Source organism: Syngnathoides biaculeatus, chromosome 3 (genome assembly GCF_019802595.1).
Source record: "Syngnathoides biaculeatus isolate LvHL_M chromosome 3, ASM1980259v1, whole genome shotgun sequence".
Classification (NCBI taxonomy): Eukaryota; Metazoa; Chordata; class Actinopteri; order Syngnathiformes; family Syngnathidae; genus Syngnathoides; species Syngnathoides biaculeatus.
In genome coordinates this window covers 24,971,593-24,995,601 of record NC_084642.1, presented here as the reverse complement: position 1 = coordinate 24,995,601, position 24,009 = coordinate 24,971,593, and the positions used below count along the sequence as shown (strand labels likewise).

The 24,009-nt window shown below is 44.7% G+C and overlaps 1 protein-coding gene and 2 pseudogenes across 1 annotated transcript in view; 1 reads left to right on the top strand and 2 right to left on the bottom strand.

Moving 5' to 3' along the window:
- The first annotated feature begins 146 nt into the window (after nt 1-146).
- LOC133498729 (5S ribosomal RNA) lies at nt 147-265 on the top strand (annotated as a pseudogene).
- Nucleotides 266-562: 297 nt separating this feature from the next.
- On the bottom strand, nt 563-681 carry LOC133498730 (5S ribosomal RNA; annotated as a pseudogene).
- Nucleotides 682-2,752: 2,071 nt separating this feature from the next.
- galns (galactosamine (N-acetyl)-6-sulfatase) overlaps nt 2,753-24,009 on the bottom strand; it is a 35,463-nt gene continuing 14,206 nt past the window's right edge. The window contains exons 10-14 of the mRNA XM_061814976.1: nt 15,262-15,404; nt 15,046-15,148; nt 9,795-9,916; nt 4,554-4,671; nt 2,753-3,136 (exon numbers count right to left, since the gene is read on the bottom strand). Of these exons, the coding sequence (XP_061670960.1) occupies nt 3,050-3,136; nt 4,554-4,671; nt 9,795-9,916; nt 15,046-15,148; nt 15,262-15,404 (573 nt within the window). The 3' untranslated portion in view covers nt 2,753-3,049. The remainder of the gene's footprint in view (nt 3,137-4,553; nt 4,672-9,794; nt 9,917-15,045; nt 15,149-15,261; nt 15,405-24,009) is intronic.

Here is a 24,009-nt window from a genome sequence, read left to right as displayed (position 1 = left end):
AGTTGCCCAAGTGTGGTCATTGCACCGGGCTCAGTTCTTGTACGTTGGCGCTCACCCCAATATACAAAAGGGTAGCCCCCTTCTGCGTTCCAGTGGCGAAGATGAGTCCTGACTGTTATTTCTGCAATGCACCAAACAGGACTTCGGTTTACGGCCATGCTACCCCGAGAACGCCCAATCTTGTCAGATCTCGGAAGCTAAGTGGGTTTGGCCCTGGTTAGTACTTGGATGGGAGGCCGCCTGGGAATACTGGGTACTGTCAGCTTCTCTCCCCGGCTAAAACACAGATGGGTTGCATCAAAAAGGGCATCTGGCATAAAAACTGTGCCAAACAAATATGCGTTCCTCTGAAATGGCACGCTGTGGCGACCCCAAACGGGACAAGCTGAAAGGAAAAGAAGAAGACCAAACAGCACATCAGAGTACCCAACCTTTTTGGAGGGCTCCTGTCGGGGACTCCCTCATTCTGCTATGGGTTAAGGGTGAGGGTTTAGTTAGTTAACCCACTTTTACGCCGGATGCCCTTCCTGATGCAACTCCTCTGCATTTAGCCGGGGAGAGAAGTTAACAGCACCTGGTATTCCCAGGTGGTCTCCCATCAAAGTACTAACCAGGGCCAAACCCGCTTAGCTTCCGAGATCTGACGAGATCGAGTGTTCTCAGGGTAGCATGGCCGTAAGCTCCACAATGAACACCTTGTTCAGACATAAGTTCAGTCTTGGTGCTGAGTGCCAATGTGGACATCCTAGGCCACAGTTTGATGACTCACTTTGTGATCGTGTCATTGGACTTTCTACGGCAAATTTTGGACACTTTGGTGAAAAGATGGGCGGAGGTGTCAACTGATCACCACCCAGTGGTGGATGGGCTCCAATGATAAGTGAAGATGCCAGTCTGACCTGGCCGACCATCGCGTATTGTGAGGATCTGCAGGGAACATCGGGCAGAATCCCTGCTCAGAAGGAATTCTAACTCCCACCTGTGGCAAAACTTCAAGTCCCAGGAAAGGGTGCGGGGATACTGACTCCAGGTGGACCATGTTCCACGCCTCCAATTTTGAGGCGGCCACCTGTCACCTTGAGATATTGGACTCGCTGTTCTGACAGCGAGTGACTGCATCTTGAGCCGTGTGGTGGGGATTACCATAACAATGGAAATGTATGGAGCCCATTTTATGGAACGATAAGAAGCCCAACACGGCCTCTGATTGGCTAGCACCAAAGGCAGATGTTGGACACACGTCAATTGGGACCCCTGAATGTTTCACGTTTCTGTGTGTGGACATGCTGTAATAAATGATGTGCATGTACACCACTGCCAATTGTTTTGGTGCAAATGTCCGCAACACATTACAATATAACAGTTTAAAACATACATTTCATTGAATAATGGCATTTATTATGTAGAACTGTCATGCCATAGGATTTCAATCAGATTCAAGATCAGACTTTGACTAGGGCATTCCAAAATACCCCCACCTCACCTCCCAGCCAGTCATACGTTGCTCTTGTGTTTTGGATCATTATCCTGCTGCAGAGCACAAGTGTACACACCCTGACGTCACACAATGATGAACCGAAACACCATGTTAGTATATTCATTTTCTGAAATGTTGTGTTACATTTAGGCCAGGTATACTGAGACCTTCCCAAAAGTTCAACTTTCATCTCATGACTCCATATTCTCCCAAATCTTTAAGATATTTTTATTTTCTGGGGGTGGTAAACTAAGCCTTGAAAGATGAATCCTTGGGAGCAAGGTGGATGAATGGTTTGCACAGCTTCCCCACAGTTCTTGGGAGCTGGGTTCAAATCCAGCCTGTGTGAATTTGCATGTTCTCCCTGTGTTTCCGGTGTCCTCCCACATCCCCCAAAAATGTGTGCTCAGTTAATCCATCCTCACAAGGGTAACTGGATTGCTAGCATCTAACCCAGCTAATTTTAGGCAAATGACGGACCCTGTTCTGGTCGCCAGTCAGTTGCTTGGCACATATTGACACAATCACTGAGCGGGAATCAATCCATTGCTGCCTGCACCAAAGTCAGGCGTGTGTACCACTACACCACCAGTGACTCCTTGGTAGGTTGAGCAAAGATTCTAATTTACTCAAAGGTGTGTATGTGAGTGTGACTGGTTGCTTGTTTGGGATAGGCTCCAGCATGGCCGAGACCCCAGTGAGGATAAGTGGCATGGAAAATGGATGAAAGATGAACCTTTAGATTATTTTTGGTTAGCAGTGGTTTTGGACTTGGAGCGCTGCTATGGATGTTATTTTTGTAGTATCTTCCTTGTTTTGTCATGAACACTAACCTTAACTGAGGCAAGGAAGACCTGCAGTTCCGTGGATGAGGTCCTGGTTTATTTTGTCACCTCCTGGATGGGTCGTCATTGTGCTCTTGGGTTATCCTTTGTAGGGGAAGTCACTCCTGGGAAGAATCACCACCATCGGTGTATAATGGCTCTCACCGTGGTTCCCAAAAGATTTCGAAATGGCTGTGTAACCCTTTCTACACTGAGAGATGTCAATAAATCCATTACTCACCTCATTTTGGATTTCTTTGGATCATGACAGCTTGTTGCAGTTTTTAAAAACATTTTGGCCGATTTCATTTTAACAGACAGGTTTGATGTAAACCATTTCCTGATTGAACAGAACTCGAGTTCATCAGGCTTCGGTGTGGTCAGTATAAATGAACATAGTTCATGATTTAATAATTTGGGCAATTACTTCTTCACAAAGAGCCAGCTAGGTAAAATGGAACAATTTATTTCATAAATACAATTACCATTTAAAATTTGGATTTGATGTTGACTTTGGTTACCTTTGTCAGATATTTACAATTTTCAGATAACCTTCAAGTGGGGAAGCTGAAAAAAAAAAAATCTCCCAAATCTAATGGAACACGATCGTGATACTTATTCAGTCCTAACTTTGACATTTACATTTTACCAAATACAGTATGGTAATTTAAGAATACGAAATGGTTAAAAAGAAGTCGTCGACGCATCTTCGGTAAGGCACATGCTTGAGTTTTTGCGTCCTGCTTCTTCAGTGTGGCCACTCGCACTTCCAGGGAGACGATGTGGGCACTCGGAGACACTTTCCCAACTTCTCACAGCCGGCTGGGGCCCAGTTCTGAAACAAAACAGTCGCCACACAGACATCCAAATATTCAGCTGTCATGTACAGAATACTATTTACAGTATAGCACTGGTGTTACTTTAAACAGCTTAAGCATATTGTTCCAGGTAAACAATTATGTGCTCGTGTATATGCGAGGTAATAATACTATTTCTTTTGTTGTTTTTGTTTATGTCTCTTATGCTCTGTGATTATATTTGAAGAGCTGCACCCGTACTGGCTGAGGGGATTTCAGATGAATTAACCACTAAAGGGTCGCTTTACACCGCTAGTGGTCACTTGTTGTATTATTACTTTAAAAAAAAATGCTAAAAAAGTAGCAATATTCACTGGGTGACTTCCATTTAGGTGAGCCAAGAATATGGATTCGCATATATATCCTGCTGAGACAATGACTGCAAACATCAATCCATCCATTATCTTTGCCGCTTATCCTCACGAGGGTCGAGGGGAGTGCTGGAGCCTATCCCAGCTGTCAACGGGCAGGAGGCGGCGTGCACCCTGAACTCGTTGCCAGCCAATCACAGAGCACATAGAGACAAACAGCTGCACTCACAAATCACACCGAGGGGAAATTTAGAGTGTTCACTTAATGTTGCATGTTTTCAGGATGTGGGAGGAAACCAGAGTGCCCGGAGGAAACCCACGCAGTCACGGGGAGAACATGAAAACTCCACGCAGGCGGGTCCTGGATCGAACCCGGGACCTCAGAACTGTGAGACCAACGCTTTACCACCTGACCCACTGTGCCGCCTGACTGCAAACATTGGAACCGTAAATATTTGCACTTGAACTTTTAAAAGTGAAAAGGTTTAATTAACACGTTTCCCACTCAGATTATTTGAACCACTTTAAACAACAGGAAGGGCTTTGTTGAAAAAAATGATGACAATAAAGGAATTCCTGGTCACCTTCCATTTTCACTGCACTTGCAATTATTTAATTTGCCACCAGAGGGGAGTAGTATGCCACAAATGAGTCAGCTGTTTAGCCAGCTTTGACAATTTGATAGGAACAAAAGCTATTCGTCCCCAATTACTCCATTTGCTTGAATGACAATGAACGTTTTGTTATAAAATAATGAAAGGCATGCAAAAAGTCCGGCGTGAACTGATTGTTCTGTGGACATCATTCATGTGAGTTAATATTGAGGGTCAGCAGGATTTTGGTACTTTGCATATTTGTCTTCTACTCCAACTGATTTATCATTTTTCAGATGACATTATTTTGTGCATACTGTTCAGCACAATATTCACTTTGGAGACGAGAACATTTCAAAACGTTCTGAACATTTGACTTGAAATTGTGGGGAAAAGAGCGATTGGACTTGCAATTAGTCTTTGATTTCTTCTTTAAAATGTCCTAGTATTGATTATACTGTAAGACTGAATCACAACACAGAACAACTTACCATCACTGCCACGTCACACATGTTGAGCTGGGGGACGCCCGCGACCAGCGTCTTCTTATGGTGCTCAACAGCTGGCGAGATGCGGCTGAGTACATCCTGGTACTCTTTTGTTGAAACACTGTCGACACACAGGGTACTGCAATTACCTGTCATCACCATAATATGTTAAATACCCATTATTTCCTCATAGGTCTTTACTGGTGGAATTGATCTGCCTGCCCCCAAGCACTAAACCCAAAGATTTCTATTCACAATTTTCAGCTTTTATATATCTGAAGGCCTCTATGCATTTGCAGACATCTAATTAACTACGCGTGGAATTGTTTGCGACTTGCTTACAGGGAATTTAAAAGGCGCGTGCACACAGAACATAATCCCTCAGTTTGTTGTGGCTTTGTCAACGAGCGCCGCAAGTGAAACGGTGGCCCTCGTGTAGGGCGTGATGAAACATGGCTGCGACGGCCGGGCTTAACTCATTCAGAGTGGGGCCCCGCCGCAGGTTTAAAGCATGAAAACACATACGCCGGTACCCTGTGGGAAAGCCCACTCAGCAGGGTAACTGTGGAACCATCCCCTGTCTCTCAATTACTTGTGTTGGACATGAGGGAGCCCCGCACCTCTGTGCATTATTATATTCAGTGTGTAAAACACAGAGCCCCTGAAGGCTTTCAAAGGAACGCTGCTCTCAATAGGACCTGTAGGGTTAATGGACTGTGTTGTATGCTTGTGTGTGTGTGTGTTGGGGGAGTGGTCTTCTGCATATCAGTGTATCTGACTGCAATATCAGCAACGCAATTACACCCCTGATACACTCGCCGCCAGCCCTGTGTCCTCCGCTCGCTACAAGGCCTGCCTTCTGATTGGCCCCGAGGGACCGCGTGCATGCGTGTGAGGTGAAGTGTCAATTAGAGTAATAACCCCAGGCCCTGTCCGGCTCACACCGACCCTCCCAAACCGGATCTCCCACAGGGCAGCAAGGCTTCCTCTGTCAGCCAGCACCTGCTCCCTTCCTCCATCCTCTCAGCTTTTGACTTTTCTCCACAATTAGACGAGTGGTAGCGCGCTGACTGCAATTAGTCTCTCTCACTCTCGCTTCACGTTTGTCATCAGCTAACGACTGTGACCCTCGCTGTGGAGGGGGAAAAAAAAAAGATTGATTACACCTCTCAGTTAAAAAGCAGACAAAATTTCCTGCAGTTATCTGAAATCGCAGACTCTGCTGCTCCTGATTCCGATCAGCAAAAGGGGATATTCATTCCCCTTGCTATCTGGGCTCATGATTCATTTTTGCGATAAGTGATGGAGCAACGTAACATCACGTAAGGAAGAGCGCAAGTCTTCAATTTCTCTGGAAGCGAAGCATGGTGCCCGCAAAGAGATTTGCACAAAACACAAACTTTGCCATTGTTGCGTCCACACGCGGGTAATCGTATTGAGCAAAGCTGCGCATCAAAATCTAATTATATCATTTGTTTGTGTCTCTTGTGCAAACAAATAATGAAAAGCCACCGTCAGCGCGGCTCATTAGCATGACTATAACCCTTAGCTTGCTGGTGCACAGTCAAAAGGCGGAATAATAAGAAGGCTGTATGCAAATGGACTCTTTTGATTTATAATTTATGGCACCCAAGGGTGGGCGGGGGCATTGCTCAGGTGTGTCGCCATGCCGATTACTGATTCATAACACTTTCTGGAACACACACACACATACACGCACAATCAAGAACACAGTGGCAGACGGTGGGGGAATTGAGGAGACAATCAAATGGAAGTGTCCGCCCCCCCCCCCCCCCCTCCCCTACCCCTTCCCCTTCCCTGTGGAAATGGAGCACTATTGATTGGGAACACTGGAGCTTGGTGGTAGGCAGCAGATGAGGCCCAACGGAGTGGGCCTGCCTGCAGCATCGGAGTTGATACCGCACTCTGGATGTGTTAACCTTGAGGCCTCAGCTCATCCAGTTGCAGAGCAAAGTGAAAGGCAGGAAAAGGCTGTGAACATGTCCAGTGGGTCTCGGGAATGGTGAAGGTTCCTTGAGTTGGCATGTGCTGGCCAACAACAATAATGCATTCAAGCCTCATGACAACTGAAAAACAAAGTCCTTTTCTGAACGCTGTGATTCAAGTTTGCAGCATTCGTGTTTTGGAGTGTTCGCACCACAGTGGTAGTGAAGGCATGTGTGCAGACAGGCGCTGCATCATCTTAAGTGGCTCTTTAGGTGTAGGCAGAGATTAATGGCAGCCTAGCAGTCAGTCCAGCTGTGGGAGCGAGGAGCGCACAAATGTACACGCACACAGGCACACGCAAACACACACTTAAAAAGGATGGAGCAGAATGCTCCCAGTAGATGCAGAATGACAGCCACTGAGAAGGGAAGAAGCAGAAACTCTAATGAAACAGGAGAATGGAAAATGGATGGATCAGAGTAGACAAAAAAAAAAGTGCGTGACCTTGCATTCTGGAAGTCCTGCCTGGTCTTTGCGAGAGTGAAACATCTATGCACTTAGTAAATGACTGCACATTGATTAGTTTTGATTTATCCATTTATTTATTTATTTATTTACTCTTTCAAGCAGACAGCAGGACTATAAACCTCCACCAATACTTAAATTAATAATTTATCATCCAACGTCACCTCAGAGCTGAGACAGAGGTGAACAAGAGATGAGGACATGAAAAAAAAAACCCGAGGCAAAGCCGCAAGGGTAGAGATCATTTGAAAGCAAAGGAATTCATTAATCACATAACATGGCTGAGATGGTCATCTTTGTTGCTTTGTAAAATCATAAAAATGGACACAGACTGAGGATACATAAACAATGAGCAGTGTTCATTAAATGATTGGCGTCTACACTATCTTGTGACACATGAACAGGGACTGAAATGCCAGCCAGTAGCGATTGAGTCAAATTGCAGATCAGCAAGATCGAGGCCCGACTTCAACAGAAACCTAAACAATAATGTACATGTGAAGTAGTTACTGGTTTCAAGGTATGGGCTACTGCCATTTATAACAGTCACTTTCAAAACCCCTAAAGCGTTCCATCTGCGGTATGAGCTTTTTTTACATTATTATTTTTAAATAAGTCAGTGCAGGAAAAGTTAGATGACCCCGTACTCCCTCACCCTCCCATTATTGGTGGGAGCGATCTGTTAGCATGATGACATTTAAACAATTGGGAATTTTTTGGGGCTAACAACACTAATTAATGTTTTAAAGTAATGTTAATTCAGTACTGTGTAACCTTGGTTCCTTAAGATACGAGTAACCTGGTTTACCAGTTTTTCGAGATACGAGTTGTAATTTGGCAATTTTTTTTGCTTTTGTGTTCAGCCCCGGAACAAAGACAAACAAGGATCATGGAAAAAGCTCGCTAAGCAAAATTCCAAAACTGATAAAGCGACAAAGAAACACTTGAGTCAACATAAAACTGGAAACATGGCATGACTACTGATGTACTGTAACTGTGCGAAATTAATGGGGAGTCGTCTACAAAATGTGACAAGAAAGAAAGGAAGAAGTTAGGGAATTAAATGCAAACAAGTTGACAAGGGCCGCTGGAGGGAGCTTATTAGTTGACACAAGATGGAAGGTTGAAGAGAACGGGTGGACACAAAAACTAAACGAGCACCCAAGGCATGGAAAACATGGAACACAGGAAAAAAATGAAGCAAAACCAAACACGATCCAATCTAAAACAGAGCATGACAAAATCCAAGTATTATTAGGCGCAGAGTCAATGATTGTCACGCAGCACAAGTGGAAGCAAAACATAAATCCTTCCATTTGTCCATACCAAGACTGTGTGAAATCTGAAAATATCAGGGACCTAGAGGTGATTTTTCTATGACAATACTGTACATAACCCCAAATATTCGTAAACACAGTCATTCGTAAACGCTATTATTACTACTACTGAAAAATGTCATGTCATGTCATTATCCAAGCCGCTTATCCTCATAAGGGTTGTGGGAAAGCTGGAGCCTATCCCAGCTAAAAGGCGGATTACACCCCGAACTGGTCACCAGTCAGTCACAGGGCAGATATCGACACCATCACTGAGTGAGAATCGATCCCATGCTGCGCGCACCAAAGGAAGGCGTGTGTACACCATTAGTTACTACTCCTGAAAAATACAACCAAAAATTAGAATGCCAGTCCCATCTTAATCCTAATGCTTACTTGAAATGGAAAATGGAATTTACAGGCTAACAGAAAGCATAGTTTGTCGGTGTGTTATAACCATTTAACTAATTTGAACACAAAATGTAAAGCGACAGTTGTAGACATATAATACAATATTCATGGGCATATAGTCTTTATCCTCTGTGAAAAACAACTAATATGATAGCACCCTATACTTTTTAAGTTAAATAGTAGATTTAAGCCATTATCAACAAGACATTGTTGACCTTTCTCACTTATTATAACCATTTTGGTCACAGGGTTGCTGTAATTTGTTGTGCCGATTGTAGAAGACCTCCTTCACTGTTATTAATCATTACACACTATTAGTGATATTTGTACAACCATTGTTGTGAGAAAATGTTTTCTCGTCTCCACCCCAATTCTTCAATTCTTTGTCACTCTCTTATCCTTTACATCCCTTTTCAATCTATTTCAATCCAAATTAAGATGGGAGCACACACCTGGCCAAAAACGTCTTGGTTCATTTTGACATTTCTTCCCGTTACGTGTTTTTCCTTGACTTGGTTGGTCATCACAGTGCTTGCTCACATGGGTTATTTAGTATATGTTGTGTTTGAATGTTGTTTGTACTTTGCGGCACACAGACTTTGAATGAGAATTAGTGGTATATCAATAAAGTGTAAGCCACCTGAATTTAATCCCTGATGTGTTATGTTGCGTTGTCCTGTTTCGTCCTCTGACCCGAGTTCAACACCAAACCCTATTAAACAACACTCGCTCTGAATTCAGAGCTGAACAATTTATCTTGCAATTTAAAACTGAAGCGCCGTGACGCGGTAATCTTTAAGAAGGCTGTTTGTAATCACAAAGACAAGTGTGCAATCAGGTGCACTCTGGCTGAGCAGATCAATCGTCCGCCTTCTTTTTTATGTCATTGAATCCACATTGATCCCGTCACCATTCTGCGTGAGCAGCAGGCAACAGCCTCGCACAATATTCACCCATCGCTCCGTTTCTTATTTTTCTGATTTGTTTACCTGCTCCATCCTCGCACCCCACTATAAAATCCGACTGAACTTTTCCAGCAACTGACCTGATGGGAAACTTCTCTCCGGGATCTCGACCCAGGTGGAAAATGAGAGGTTGCAGTGTGTGCTCCTTTTGCTCATGTGTGGTCACACCTGGGACCTCCTGACCGGGACAGAAGTTTACACCCTAAAAGAATACAGTATCAGATTTTAGATGGTATTAAGACATTTAAAAAAAAAAAAAAAGAGTATCATGCATCTGACATGATTGTGGACGGAGCTGAGTTAGGATCAGTCACTAGTGGGGTGCTCCCAATCACTTTGTAACTTTATTAAAGGCTTATCCTTTATATTTTATTTTTTATATTATCCTCCTATATTTATTTGAAGCACAAGCTTGTAACTTTCAAGGATGCTCAACAGATGATGGTCAAAACAAGGTACCCGTACGACAAGTACAATAGACTAGGGAGCCACAATGTCACTGAAATTTACATGACCTTCTATAAATATAATTGTACACATGGATGTATCAACAATACAATTCTAAAAACTGAATATTCATATCCTATATAGATGGATATATTAAAAAGTGTAGCAACCCCTGTTCACATTCAGACATACTAGAAGAGCTGAACTTTATTTGGGGTTAATTAGAGGAACCTTAAATATGTTATTAAAACAGGCATATCTGCAGTTCTAAAAGGATGTGCACACTTTAAAACAATGTCTCAGTACTTCTCATTTTTTTCCTTTCTCATGGATGGCACAGAATATAGGTGATGGCGAAAATAAGTTTTGCAATGACTTACTTTTGGTCATTTCTTTATCGCACAAAAATGTTGCCAAATAAACAGTGGCATGCACACGCTTTATAGAAACTAAATATCCTCCTTTCTTAAACAAAGTTAGTCTGAAGTGCACCGCTGCCCTAACATGCTTCACAGCTTTTGTAGTAATGTCACCAAAAGATGTTCCAGTCTAATGGCATTATCGTAGAAAGTATGGAGAGGTATGATAATCAATTTATTAAGAATTCTGTTAACAGTTGATTAGTGCACTACTTGGCTGCTGTTGATAGAATCTCAACTACATTTTGGGTTCTGAAAACAAAAACATAATGATTAGTTTTGAGGAATTTAGCTCCTGTACATTCATGCTGTGAAAATTCTGGTGGGCAGGGATAATGATTATTACTAAACTGGACTGCAGAAGATTCAGAGTGAGTTTCTCCCACTCTGTTAAAAACAATATTAAAAAAACAAGCTTGTTCATATTTTTTTCATTGTAGAACAAGGATACTTCCTTTGTCTTTCCAAATGTCCATTCTTACAACGTGCAATCGACAATGCATGGTTACCGTATGTCATTCTTGAGATCGCCACAATTAAAAAATGCCACTGGTGTTGTTCCGGACATCACACTTAAATTTCCAAAGCTAATGGAAATGTTTCTGTATCACAACTGTGTTAAGACATTGACATTGTTATAGTTACTTTATCAAATGCGAACCACCCACTTTCATGGATGATACTGGGGAACGATTAATTCTGCATGAATGCTCTTTAATATATGTAAAAATGTGTGAGTTATTTAATCATTGGACCATGCTGAAAATGCTTGTACTGTTAGTTTTCAAAGAGCTTTTTCTGTGATTCATTCATCACTCTGCCTGCACTTTAGTGGGCATCATGATTGAGTCACATACACACACACACACACACCTTTCAGAAACCCCTGGAAATCTTGACTTTTTTTTTTTTTTTTTTTTTTTTTCCAAAAACACACATTCACTTTTGGGTGAGCAGAAGTAAAATTGAAAAAGCCTTCATCTGTAAGGCAGTCTTGCTGGCCCCCCTCTGAGCTGGCCCAACAGAACACCTTAAAATACATATTGCAGAGAGCGAGGGAGAGTGATAGATACCTGCTGCCCCGCAGAGGCTCGTCTGATCCTGACCGCTCCTGCCTTTGAAAGCTCAGAAATGTAAAAGGGAAAGAATGAGAGCTCATCCCAGAGGACACTGACGAGGCCGGGTGTGTGTATCTCTGTTCCTCATACTCGAAACATAACAGAAAGGACTCATGTCTCCAAGGACATAAATGATATGAAAACCAAAAGAGGATGATTTCAAACTCAAGCAGGGCTCAGCTGCAGGGCATCAGAGAAACAGTGCGCATCCAAATACAAAAATAGATATACAGTAGATACTGTATAATAATGAAGTGAATATTTGGTATAAGGCATGTGACTATCATAAGTGTTGTGTTCTAGGGTCCAAGTGCCACATTAAACATTTATTAACTATATATGCAATGTTTCAGTCATATTTTAACATTAGTAACTTTCATACAAGTATAGGAAGTCAAATGCTGTATAATAAGAGAATATGCGGCCCAGAAAATGGTTCGGATGGATAATACTGTATAACAACATTTATACACAAAATGGGGGTGGGGGGGGGGGGGGTTAGTGGGCTACATGTAGACATTAAAAAGTGTAATCAATAATAACTTTGATGACACGGGCACGGTGGGCTAAAGCGGAGACTAGCGCAAGGAAGATGGAGGCGTGGCATATGAATGAGCTAGGTCCTAGCTGCAAAATGACCGGAAAGGGTTAGATACTGTACTGATACTGTAGATATTAATTTACTGCAGAAAATATTGGAAACGTGGGTAGGACTAAATGGAACAGTCCTTAAATGGTTAAGGTCCTACATGGAGGAGAGGAGTAATTTTGTAACCATTGCAAGTGTTCAATCTCATCGAATGGCAATGACCTATGGGGTCCCACAAAGCCAGGGATGAGAATGACTGATTTGGAAAAACACTGAAAATGTCATCTGAAACAGTTTTTTACCCCATTTTTTTTATGTGCTCAGATTTATCCAGATTCTTTTTATTTATCTTTTGATAATATGAATGTAGGTTACAAAATCCCCAAATTACTTGGAAGTGTACGTTGAGAAACATTCTCAAACTGTTGCGTGACTACTTGTTGAAGCAATTATACACAAAGTGTTGAATCTTGCCCCATTCTTGCTTGTAAACAACGGAGCCTTTCGGGGAGGCTCCTTTTATACCAAATCAAGACACTCACCTGTTACCAATTAACCGGTTCACCAGTAGAATGTTTCAAATAAGTGTTTTTGGATATTCCTCAACTTTCTCTTTTTTTTTTTGCCCCTGTCCTGCCTTTTTCAGAATATGCTGCAGACACCATCTGCAAAATTACATTTACATTTAACAACATTTACATCAGTTTGGACAATAAATATCTCGTCTTTGTTGCGTTTTAAATACAGATTGAAAAGTATTTGCCCATCACTGAATTCTCTTGTTAAGTTATATTTTACACAACACCCCAGCTTCATTGGAATTGGGGCTTGCAAAATAAACTATGTGTACATCAATATGAAGTAAAGACATTGTTTTTAAAACAACCCAGGCTTTCTGAATAGTCATTTGATTTAATGGCACGGTATTGTTGAGTTAAAAAAGCTACTCAAAGAAACACCACATGAGGACAAGTTTCCGATACAAAAGACCTACAGGTATGACAAAGTATTTTGAAGTATTAACGTCAACACAATGCCTGGAGAGAGTTTGATGGGAGTCGTTTAAGCCTGTGAAATTTCTCATTTTCCTCATGGCTGAGCTGCACGAACACAGCCTTGAGTGATACCGCTCCTGGCTATTAACCTGTAATTTCTCTCCTTCTCTCTCTCTCTCTCTCTCTCTCTCTCTCTCTCTCTCACACACACACACACACACACACACACACACACAACCCCTGTTTATTTTTCAGTATGCGGGATAAAATCTAAATTATAAGAAAGCAGCACAAGAGCTGATACATAAGCAGGAAAACCTTGATTATCTGAAAGAAAAAAAATCCTCCAATTGCACCAATCCAGTCTCATCAGAGAATTTGGAAAAAAAAAAGTTGATTAAGTATTCTATTTACATTTAGTGTGTCTATGAAGCAAATTATCTGTTTTCTGAACAGTTTAAGCATTCGATTACTTTTGCACATTGGCTTTTGTGTGACCTCAAACAAATAGAACCCAAAGTACATACATGCAAACGCTTTCTATTGTCCTCTCTCTCTCTGTCTCTTGCTCTCTTTCTCTCTCTCTCTTTCTCACTCATGTACTCACACGAATCAATAAGCAACTCGCAGGCAATCAGACACCATTATTTGTGAAGTTCCACTTCAGTTCGCATGAGATGATAAAGGAGGCTGCTATTGATTCAGCATCCCTGAAGGAGAGAGCAATTTAAGCGACCGATGGGGCATAAAGCAAACTGAATCGCAGCAAAACACGGAGGAGGAGAGATGGACATTTAGAGAAACAGTATCAAACTGTACTGCTTCTCAAATATCACATTTCATATTCCTCTTGATACATGTAAGCAGCACAAAGTTGTAGTTGCCCTCTTTTTTCAGTCTATCTGTGTGATGGCAAAAGAAGTCCCACAGCAGGAAATGTTGGTATGTAAATTGCTAGGAGGGAATTCTCCACTGGAGCTGGAACAAACAAGTCTACTGGCTGATGAATGATGCAAGTTTGCTGATTTAGGGGGTCCTCATTAATATTCATTACGCTGTTATGTACACAGCAGTCGACTGATGAGCCATTTTCAACACAACACCAGCAGAGAAAGCCACGAAGTGGTTCGATGTGTCAGTGCATTTGTAGAACAACAGAACACTGATTGCAGTATACCATATGAGCAAAAGTATTGGGACAGATGTCCATTAACCTGCACGAGTCCTCCTATTCTCAAAGGATTTTGACTTGAGGGAAATTGTCCCCATTCATCAAAAGCTACAGTGCATTTGTGAGTGAGGTCAGCGTTCACACACGTTGGATTAATGGGTCTACCACCTCACAATATCTGTTCTAAACATAACAGAAGCATAGGCTTGAGGTTTCAACATCAAACTCATTTGTGCATGCCTTCAACGATCTTGCTTTCACAAATATGCTCAAAAATAAAGGATCTTGCCATAATTGTTCCAATAAAGTTGGGATCAAGGAAATGTCGAAAGTGTTTTGCGTTTTTTTTGGTATAAAACTTGATAAGTTTTTTTTGCACCTCTTCCTACTATTGAATGTGTACATTGTACAGTCTTTTTTGTTTATTATTGCTTCTCCCTTTTTTTGTCTTATAGCTTGTGTGGATTTGTTTTAGTATATGGTCAACAAAGACAAAGAAAATTTTTAGTTCCCGGCAAAAATGATGGGTCTAGGTCAGCTCCTTTACCACAAACACTTTATTGACAAAGCGTTTCTAGCACAGTTACCTTACCTTTTTGAACTCCTCCCAGGAGTTGGTCCAGGTCCAGTAGTGGGCCTTGTATTGCCCGAGCCTAACAGCCATCAGTTCATTTCCACGGTAATAGAAGATTGGCCTGTTAAAAAAGATGCACAACTGTGAGTGGGCATTACATGGGACCATTTTGGCATCTTGGTCAAAAAATGAAGGCAAAATGTGTAAGTCCATGAGTGTAGGTTATACATTTACCTGTTTTGTAGTGTGTGTGAGCTGTTCAGAAAAATTGGTGTCAGGTCCAGTCCATCCAAGGCTCGATCATCAAGTGGGCTGATTCCCGCCAGTGATAAACTAGTGGTGAACAGATCCATTATACTGGACAGCTGGAAATTCACCTTTAAAAGCACAGCACATTTTAAATTAGGGCTATTAAATAGGTTTACTTGTGAACTACCCTTGAATCATGAAGTTATTGAATAAAATAGATACAATTAAATCCAAGGTTCTCCTTCCCTCACACCACTATACAGTAATCCCTCTCTACTTCATGGATCACCTATCGCGGATTCAGTGTATCACGGATATCTAAAAAAAGCCAGATCGGGATGTACTAATGCGCCATCCCCAGCGCAATGACATTGGACCAATGAAGCAAAAAAAAAAAAAAAAAAAAAAAAAAAAACAGCAGCATACATTAGTACAGTACTTTACCAGAAGGGTACATTGATAGCGTATAATGCGGCTTCCCCAGCAAGACGACACAGACCAGTGAAGCAAAAAAAAAAAAAACCTCCAGCATGAATTAGTACAGTACTGTAGTGGGAAGCCACATTGCTAGGGTATAATGTGGCATCCCCTGCAAGACGACAAGGACCTCTGAAGGGAAACCCCCCCCCCCAAAAAAAAAAAAAATAAACGCCATTTACACCTACTTCACGGTTTTTCACTTTTACCGGGTGGGTCTGGTACCAATTAGCCACAAAAAATGAGGGATTACTGTATAGCGTTTGAAACATGTATGAACACACGTGATCAGCCAGCATCCAAACACAAAAATAATAAAACGTTTAGTCAGTGCATTGAATAGTGAAGGAAGAAAAATAGGTTAGCACATCTGCCTATTGTGGGTTTGAATCCCGCTCAAGCCCACCAATGACTGTTGAAAATAACCAGGACAGAAAATGGATGAATGGAAACCGGAAGTGAGGTAGGCAGACCCTGATCCCAAGTAGTAAAAGATAATCTTCACAGCATTTTAATGTGCTTACATTTTGAAGTTCACTTCTTTTAACATGTGACAATTATGAATTTCAACAATTTAGATACCAAAGGCATGCACATTTGTGTCCCAAATCAACTTGGTATTAAACCTTTGTCATTCTTCATTTCAGTTGTTTTCACACTTGCATGACAGTAAAAAGTTACTCCAAATTGCTTGCAGGGTTAAGGGTTTCATAACTCTGTCGTTCATACCCGGAATGGATTACACATGCATTTTTTCCTATATGGTCAAATGGTTTCAAACGCAAAGAAATTGAGAATTGACCAGTGTTTCACTGTAGTGTATGAATGATATTATAGTGTACCTGTAACAACCAAAGGGAACAGAACACAAGCTTACACAAATAGTTTTGATGCTCCATGCGTCTCCATCTGACTGACATAACTGCTTGTTTTAGCCATGGATAAGAATTGGTCTGGGTTCCCAAATCCATTTTGCACTTGAGGAATACCGAAAATGTGCTCGTTTATGTTGGATTTTATCATTAAAATGAACACGTATAGTTATGATAGTGTGCGTGTTCGAACACAGATAGTATAAGAAGTGCATTTCTTCAGTACACCTAATCTTCTCTTGCAGGTTTTTGTAGAAAAATGCATCTTTTTAAATTTTCGAGGGGAAGTAAGAGGAAGCAGGGAGAGGACACAGCCCGGGCAAGGAGGCGTCTGGAGACAGAGCGAGCTGCTTTTTTATCTCCTTCTCCCAGTTCTCACTGAAAAAGCTTTATTTTATTTATAAACTTTGAACTATTTTCAGATAAAATGCCATTTTTCCGCTGTCATCCTTGATCTTCCGTTCCATTCTCTCCTGAGCGAGCCTCGGAGGGAGACGGCACGCTCACAATCAGATAGCACTATCAGGCCTGTGCAGCTGCATGGCCATGTGCTGCTGTGCTCCTATCCACACATGTATAGACACACATACACACAAACATGGGCGCACTAGCACTGAAATTAATTCACTTTTTTCCGCAGCAGCCACACAATTGGTCGGTGGAAAGCATTCCATGAACTCATACAGCCCGTTGAAATAGAGATTGTCCTTAACTTTTCTCCTTATTTTTTAATGTTCTTCTTTCACATGCAAACACACACGGGAGAGTGCAAGCGCACACACACGCGCACACACACACACACACACACACACACACACACACACACTTTTACAAAGGGACAAAGGGAAGCCACACTGACATTTAGCCTGCATTACCTAGGATGACCAAACACAATAGTTTTCTGACAGAGCATTAATTCATGTTGCTTATTTTCTTCTTTTATAAGCTTGGACTCTTTTTCATTGTGCATTGAACTTCATGCTTTCCTCTAGCCTTGGGTTCTTCTCTTTTTGTCTCCTCTGATTCATCACTCTTTGTTAATGTCACCTTTTCTGCTTGCTGTGCGACCGTGTTGGTTATTTGGAGGAGGCTCTCTGTGCTTGTGTCTGCATCCTGATAACAAAAAAGGGATTGTGATGCTCCGCTAAATGACAGGCCTCACACCCCACCCGCCTCTCCATCTTTGTTCCTTCCTTATCCTCCAGGGCCTTTAGAACTATATGGAATTGGGAAGAATGCTGAAAATGCACCTGCTTCGCACAACCCTTCATTCCACTACACCACCTTACACCCTCTTCAATACAACTTTGAAGTTAACTGTGTATACTGAGTGGTGAAATAACATAAAATGTAAAAAAAAATGTTTGGTCAGGGTGCTCTGGTTTAGTAGGTTATAGTTTAAATGGTTGATCAACTGGATAATCCAGAACCATTTTTTACAGAAAGTTGTGACATGAATTATTCCCACCCAAAGATAGGAATTTGTGGCTCTAATAGGGTGTATCCAGCCTCTCGCCCAAAGATAGCTGGGATAGGCTCCAGCACGCCTACGACCCTGGTGAGGATAAAGCATTACAGAAAATGCATGAATGGATGTAACAAGAACAAAGGTGAGATTAAGGAAAGAAAAGCAACAATTTTACGGCATTGAAAGCACCAGAATGGCCAGATGTTATCTTTATAGACATCCCTTAAGAGCATATTTGCTGTAATGCGACAGTATAATATGCTTTAATGTATTGACCCACGGTAGTCTTCAATTCAATTTATTAAAAAAAAAAAAGAGGCACTTATCCTTGTGGACGCCTCGGTTACATGGTCTGTAGTCTATATTTTTGTGTTTTTCATTCCTCTTTGGAGACATTACTCAACCGACTTACTCTTTTTCTTTGGCTAAAAATCAGGGTGTCTAAAGTGGACTTTCCTTCATCAACATTTGCAAACAAACTCAGTTTTTTCCCCTTCCGAGTTACTCATCTGGGGGTCAGCTGTGGTCTGTGGCGCATGGAGATGAAGGCCACGAGGGGGGGAAGCGTGCTGCCATCCAGGTGAAGTTCCGTAAGATACAGATACAGATTGTTGGTTCCCTCAGTCCAGCTCGCAAATATATACTCCCGACACAACAAAATGGACAAACTTCATCTTCTGACAAAGACCACTAAAGATTTCGGACGTTCCGCCACCCTGTGCTTTTCGGTGACTTGGCTTTGTAAGGCTGTCACCGATGCTGTCGTGATGCTACCTGGTTTCCATCTCCACCAAGAAGACCACATCACAGAGTTACTGGGGAAATGATGAGCGGAGAGCGCATCATCCATGCACAAAGTTGCGGAATGTCACGGACGAGACTCGGGGGTGGACCCAAATGCACGACTCAGGTGAGAGGTAAGCAGTGCGGAATAAGCCTTTATTCGTTCCAATGTCGGTTACCAGGGAGTCAGTCCAAACAAGCAGCAAGATCAGTAACGGCAGGCTTACGGGGTAGGTCGGGAGACAGGCGTTGGTCGGTACACGGGAGGTAGACGTCAGGAGTACGGTAGTGCGGGAACGAGGCATGAGAGGCAACGATCTAGCAGAGTAATAGTCGTCCCCCGGGTCCTATATGTACTGGGTCTTAATCAAAGGTCATGAGGCGCAGGTGTGCACCTTCAGATTAGCTGGCCACGCCCAGCCCTGGCTGGAATCCAGGAGCATGACAGAACCCCCCCCTCAACGGCCGGCTCTGGACGGCCCAGGAGCATCAGGGTGAGCCGCGTGAAAGTCCCTGATGAGGGAGCGGTCCACGACGAAGCGGGAGGGGATCCAAGAGCGCTCCTCCGGGCCATATCCCTCCCAGTCCACCAGGTACTGGACCCCCCTTCCTCTGCGACGGGAAGACAGCAACCGGCGCACAGTGTACACCAACCCACCGTCGACCATGCGGGGGGGCGGGGGGGATTTGAGCGGAGGAGCCAGCGACGATGTGCGATTCGGGCGAAGTCTGCTGACGTGGAACGTAGGGTGCACCCTCATCGACCTGGGCAGTTTGAACGAGACGGCGACCGGGTTAATAACTTTGGAAACCGGGAACGGGCCAACGAACCTGGGAGCAAGTTTGCGGGATTCCGTCCGCAGCGGGAGATCTTTGGTGGAGAGCCACACTCGCTGTCCCACTCTGAGCTCTGGTGCGGCCCTCCTCTTGCGGTCTGCTGCGGCCTTGTAGGCACTGCTCATGCGCAGCAGTGTCCTCCGAGCTGCTTCCCAGGTCCGTTTGCAGCGTCGCACCACGGCCAGGGCCGACGGAACTGTGGATTCTGTGACCAGTGGAGGAAACAGGGACGGAGGATACCCATGCACGACATGGAGTGGAGCCATACCTGTTGAAGCGGAGGGTAGGGAATTGTGGGCATACTCCACCCACCTGATGTGCTGGCTCCACGTGCTCTGGTCCCTGGATGCCAGACATCGAAGACCGGTCTCTAATTCCTGGTTAATCCTCTCAGTCTGGCCGTTAGACTCTGGGTGATGACCCGATGTCCGACTTGCTGAAGCGCCGATGAGGTTGCAGAACTCCTTCCAGAAACGGGCGCTGAATTGCGGACCCCTGTCCGAAACGATGTCCTGGGGTAGGCCGTGGTAACGGACGACCTTGTCTAATACCAACTGGGCTGTCTGCTTGGCCGACGGGATCTTCGGAAGCGGCACGAAGTGGACCATTTTGGAAAAACGGTCCACTATGGACAGCACCACTGTGTTCCCTTGAGAAGGCGGCAGGCCGGTGACGAAGTCCAGCGCGATGTGTGACCACGGACGAAAGGGGATGGACAGGGGTTGCAACTCACCAACAGGCTGTAGGCGGGAAGTCTTATTGGCAGCACACACCGGGCAGGCGTTGACGAACTCCCTTACGTCCTTGCTGAGGTTAGGCCACCAGAACCTTTGTTCGACCACTGAACGTGTCTTCGCCATACCCGGGTGGCAGACCGTCTTGTTGGTATGGGCCCAGTTGATGACGTCTCCCCGCAGAGATGGGATGACAAACAGGCGGCCCGACGGACAATCCGCGGGTGACGGTGTCTCTCCCAGAGCCTCCTTCACCCGCGACTCGATCGCCCAGGTGAAACCGGCCACGAAGCACCCCGCTGGCAGGATAGTAGCGACGTCTGAATCCGTGCGCCCTCCCTCGTGGATCCGCGAGAGTGCATCCGGCTTGCCGTTTTTGGAGCCTGGGCGGAAACACACCTTAAAGTGGAAGCGGGTGAAAAATAGGGCCCACCTGGCCTGACGGGCGTTCAACCTCTTCGCCGACTTCAGGTATTCAAGGTTCTTATGGTCCGTGAAGACAACGAACGGTACTTGCGAGCCCTCCAGCCAGTGCCGCCACTCCTCCAACGCGCTCTTGACCGCCAGCAGTTCCCTATCTCCCACGTCGTAGTTCCTCTCTGCCGGGGTCAACTTTCTAGACAGGAACGCGCACGGGTGGATCCTTCCATCCCTGGGACTCCTCTGCGACAAGACTGCTCCGATTCCTGAATTCGATGCATCCACCTCCACCACAAACTGGTTATCTGGGTCCGGAATAATGAGAACGGGCGCAGTAGTGAAACTTGCCTTGAGCCTGCTGAAGGCCTCCTGGCAGGTCCCGGACCAGTCGAAGAGGGTATGTGGCGAGGTGAGCGAATGCAGAGGAGCGGCCACGGAACTGAAGTTCCTTATGAATTTCCTATAGAAATTGGCAAATCCCAGAAACCTCTGTACGTCCCTCCTGTTGGTGGGGGTAGGCCACCCCAGCACCGCGTCGACCTTCCCAGGATCCATCCGTATCTCTCCCTCAGCCAGGACGAAGCCCAGGAAGGACACGGATGCCCGATGGAACTCACACTTCTCCATATTCACGTATAATTGGTGCTGCTGCAGACGCCGGAGCACCTCTCTGACTTGTTGAATGTGAGAGGTTAGGTCTGCTGAAAAGATGAGAATATCATCCAGATAAACAAAGACAGATCTGTTCAGGAACTCCCGAAGCACGTCGTTAATGAAGTTCCGAAAGACGGCCGGAGCGTTAGTCAGTCCGAAGGGCATCACCAGATACTCATAGTGCCCTGTGGGGGTGTTGAACGCCGTCTTCCACTCATCCCCTTCCCGAATCCGCACCAGGTGGTAAGCGCTGCGCAAGTCGAGCTTGGTGAAGATCCGGGCTCCCTGGAGGAGTTCGAATGCTGTAGAGATAAGCGGCAAAGGGTACCTGTTCTTGACTGTGATGTCGTTCAGGCCTCGGTAGTCGATGCAGGGTCGCAGTGTGGAGTCCTTCTTCTTGACAAAAAAAAACCCCGCACCGGCTGGTGAGGATGAGGGGCGAATGAGTCTGGCTGCCAGCGAGTCCTCGATGTAGTCCCTCATGGCTTGATGCTCTGGTCCGGTTAAAGAGAACAGTTTCCCTCTGGGAGGAGAGGTGCCTGGCAGGAGTTCAATCGCGCAGTCGTATGACCGATGTGGCGGTAGAGACTTTGCCTTAGATTCAGAGAAGACCTCCCGTAGGTAATGATAGCAGGAGGGCACTGCGGTCAGGTCCAGGGCGGTACCAGGTTCTGTTAGCCGAACCAGCGCAACTTGAATACCCCTGTCTCTCCGGACAGCGACACAGCGACTGAGACAGTCCTCTCCCCAAGTCTTGATCTGACCCGTGGCCCAATCTATGTGCGGATTATGTTCTTTGAGCCACGGGCTGCCCAAGATGATGTTGCTACTACGTGCGTCGAAGACATGAAAGGTAATACGCTCCGAGTGAGCGTCCGGAAAGCTCATACGTAGCGTCTGAGTGCGATGTGTAACCCGACAAAGGAACTTGCCGTTGGCGGCATAGGCGTGACGAAAACGTTGCGTGGGAAATGACGAAGGCGATCCGGGAGCGGTCCGTGGGAAAAGCGGAGGCTTGCAGCTCAAAGTGGAGATCGCACTGCGCCAGGAAGGGCTTGACGTTACCGGAGTCGCCTGAGAACCGCTCTGGTCGAGAGAGCGGAGTGATGGTGGCACGGGGAGGCACAGGAGCGGCCGCGCTAGCTTGGGAGGCTAGCCACGGTTGCAGCTGGGTGCAGAGCTCCTGGATCTGGTGAGTCATACCCTGGAGAGCAGCCTCTTGCTCACCCAGGCGTTTGCCCTGCACTTGCAGCGCACGGCGAATGGCTTCAGAGTCGGCTGGGTCCATGTTCTTGGCTAGATCGTTCTGTCACGGACGAGACTCGGGGGTGGACCCAAATGCACGACTCAGGTGAGAGGTAAGCAGTGCGGAATAAGCCTTTATTCATTCCAATGTCGGTTACCAGGGAGTCAGTCCAAACAAGCAGCAAGATCAGTAACGGCAGGCTTACGGGGTAGGTCGGGAGACAGGCGTTGGTTGGTACACGGGAGGTAGACGTCAGGAGTACGGTAGTGCGGGAACGAGGCATGAGAGGCAATGATCTAGCAGAGTAATAGTCGTCCCCCGGGTCCTATATGTACTGGGTCTTAATCAAAGGTCATGAGGCGCAGGTGTGCACCTTCAGATTAGCTGGCCACGCCCAGCCCTGGCTGGAATCCAGGAGCATGACACGGAAGTCTCATTCGACATCCAAGTGGTCACCATATTGGCTGCATTTACTGTCCGTCACGTCACCATAGACATTTGCCATTGAAAACACGCTGTGGGACACGCCCTTTCAGACACTGAAGCTTTTTTCGAAGAAAACATCTCACAACCGAGTGAAGTTACTGACCGGGGCAACATTACCCTATTGTTTCGAGCCATATTTAGATGACATGCGGATAACGCCCAAACCACCTCCCCGCTCTATCCACCTCTTTTAAAATTTGACAGACATGCCGGGTCAGCACAAGATACAATACAAATAAAAAACTGCATTTGTTAACAGTATATATCAAACATAAACAGAAAAAAGCATTGAAGTATTAACATACTTTTTAATGACAACAGTGTTGTTGATCACCCATTTTAGCCAGTGCAGCAAAGTCTGGTGGTATTTCTGTTGTGAGAATTCTCAGAACAGATCTGAGGTGTTCATCACTCATCTGGGATCTGTGGGGTGCTTTGTTGGTGTTCATCACACTAATGGTCTGTTCACACACATATGTAGAGCCAAATAACACCAGCATCCTCTGTGCCATCTTCTGGATGTTTGGAAATTTGGCTGCACTTAATAAAGCATAAAACTCATCCAGTTTCAGGGAGTTGAACTTGTCCTTTAACACCATGTCCCATTGCAGATCAGTCAGTTCCAACTGCAACTCCTGTGGCACCGTTTCTGGGTCGTGTGAGAAGGGACTTGATACCAGTTGAAGTGCCCTGTCAATTTTTCCAAAATCTGAAAACCGACGGCAGAATTCCTCATGCAGATCATCCAGTGTTTTC